We start from the raw sequence: 1,805 nt of genomic DNA, 5'->3' as shown, positions 1-1,805 counted from the left end.
CTGTTGCTGAGTTTGTGCAGGATTTTGATATGCGCTGTCATTTCGTGCCCTTAATTGCTAATGATGCTGCAAAGAAGTTACGACATTTCTTGGATGGATTGAGGCCAACGATCCGTCGTGATGTGATGCTCATTGATCTTACTGACTATACTACTACTGTTGCTAAAGATTTTCGGGCCGAGCAATCTCTAAAGGATATTGATTGGAGATGCAACCCAAGAGGAATCGTGCCCAACAATCGAGTCAGTAGAACAAAAAACCATTCACGGGACCACCCAAATGACCAGAAAAGCTGAAACCACAAGGACAACCACCTAGAGAGAACGTCCCGAAGACTGCTGAGAAGCCACTTTGCAAGGAGTGAGATCGTCATCACTATGGCAAGTGCATGTGGGGCACCTACAAATGCTTCAAATGCGGAGGAATGGGGCATAAGGCTGGTGATTGCCCGAAGGTTAAACAACCCATGACTGGAAGGGCTTACGTAATGCATGTCGAGCAAGCGGAGGCAGACACTGCGCTTATTTCATGACAAATTTTGTTAGCATGCGTAGCTACTTACGCTTTGGTAGATTCTGGAGCTATGCATTCTTTCATATCTGAATCCTTCGTGAAGCAATTGGGAATCTTACTAGTGGACATAGAGTCGGGATTAAGAGTTACAGTGCCTTATGGGGAACATATGGTCTCGACAAGCGTGGTTAAGGATGTGGAACTCAAATTGCAAAAGAATGTTATACGGGCGGACCTTATTGTATTACCAATGCCCGGGTTCGATATTATTTTGGGCATGGATTGGCTCACACTGAATGGGGCTACTATTGATTTTCGACGGAGGTCGGTATCTATTAAACCGCCTAATGGGAAAGCATTCATCTTTGAGACTGCACAAAGCAATAAAATGCCGTATATCATTTCATGCATCCGTCCAAAGAAGCTAATCTGGAGAGGCTGTGAAGGTTTTCTTGCTAGTATTATATTTGTACCTACTATTGACAGTCGATTGATCGAGGACGTGGAGGTTGTCAAGGACTTTCCGGACATGTTCCATGAGGATGTTTCTTGTATCCGACCCGAGCGAGAGGTGGAATTTTCTATTTAATTGATGTCTGGTACCATGCCGATCTCTAATACACCATATTGCCTAGCATCTGTTGAAATGAAAGAATTAAAAGATAAAATTCTAGAGCTATTAGACAAGGGATGTATCTGCCCTAGTTTCTCTCGGGATTTATTCGCCCTAGTTTCTCTCCATGGGGTGCACCAGTACTATTTGTGAAGAAAAAAGACGGGATCATGAGATATTGCATCGATTACAGAGAGCTGAATAGAGTGACAGTAAAGAATAGGTATCCATTACCCCGAATCGAAGATTTGTTTGATCAACTAAGAAGAGCTTCAGTATTTTCAGAGATAGATCTTCGGTCTGGATACCACTAGCTGAGAGTAAAGAAGGCGAATGTACACAAAACGACTTTCAGAATGCGTTATGGGCATTATGAGTCTTTAGTGATTCCTTTTGGATTAATTAATGCTCCAGCGATCTTCATGGATCTCATGAATCACGTATTTCATCCGTATCTCGATCACTTCATTATTGTTTTCATCGATGATATCTTAATCTATTCCAAGAGCAGTAAGGATCATGATCAGCATTTGAGGACGACCTTGCAAGTATTAAGAGAGTGTAAATTATATGCAAAATTTAGCAAGTGACTTTTGGCTAGAGAGGGTAGCATTCTTGGGCCACATCATGTCAAAAGAGGGAGTAGAGGTCGACCCATCTAAGGTCGAGACGGTTAAAG

The 1,805-nt window shown here is 42.5% G+C and overlaps 1 protein-coding gene across 1 annotated transcript; it reads left to right on the top strand.

The window, feature by feature from the left end:
- The first annotated feature begins 424 nt into the window (after nt 1-424).
- LOC142532300 (uncharacterized) lies at nt 425-1,102 on the top strand. Its single transcript, XM_075638619.1, has 2 exons — nt 425-440; nt 555-1,102. The coding sequence occupies exons 1-2, from the start codon at nt 425-427 to the stop codon at nt 1,100-1,102; spliced, it is 564 nt and encodes a 187-aa protein (XP_075494734.1).
- The last annotated feature ends 703 nt before the right edge of the window (nt 1,103-1,805 follow it).

Source organism: Primulina tabacum, chromosome 18 (assembly GCF_025594145.1).
Source record: "Primulina tabacum isolate GXHZ01 chromosome 18, ASM2559414v2, whole genome shotgun sequence".
Lineage (NCBI taxonomy): Eukaryota > Viridiplantae > Streptophyta > Magnoliopsida > Lamiales > Gesneriaceae > Primulina > Primulina tabacum.
The sequence above is the reverse complement of the archived record's forward strand: the minus strand, read 5'-3'. Positions and strand labels throughout refer to the sequence as shown.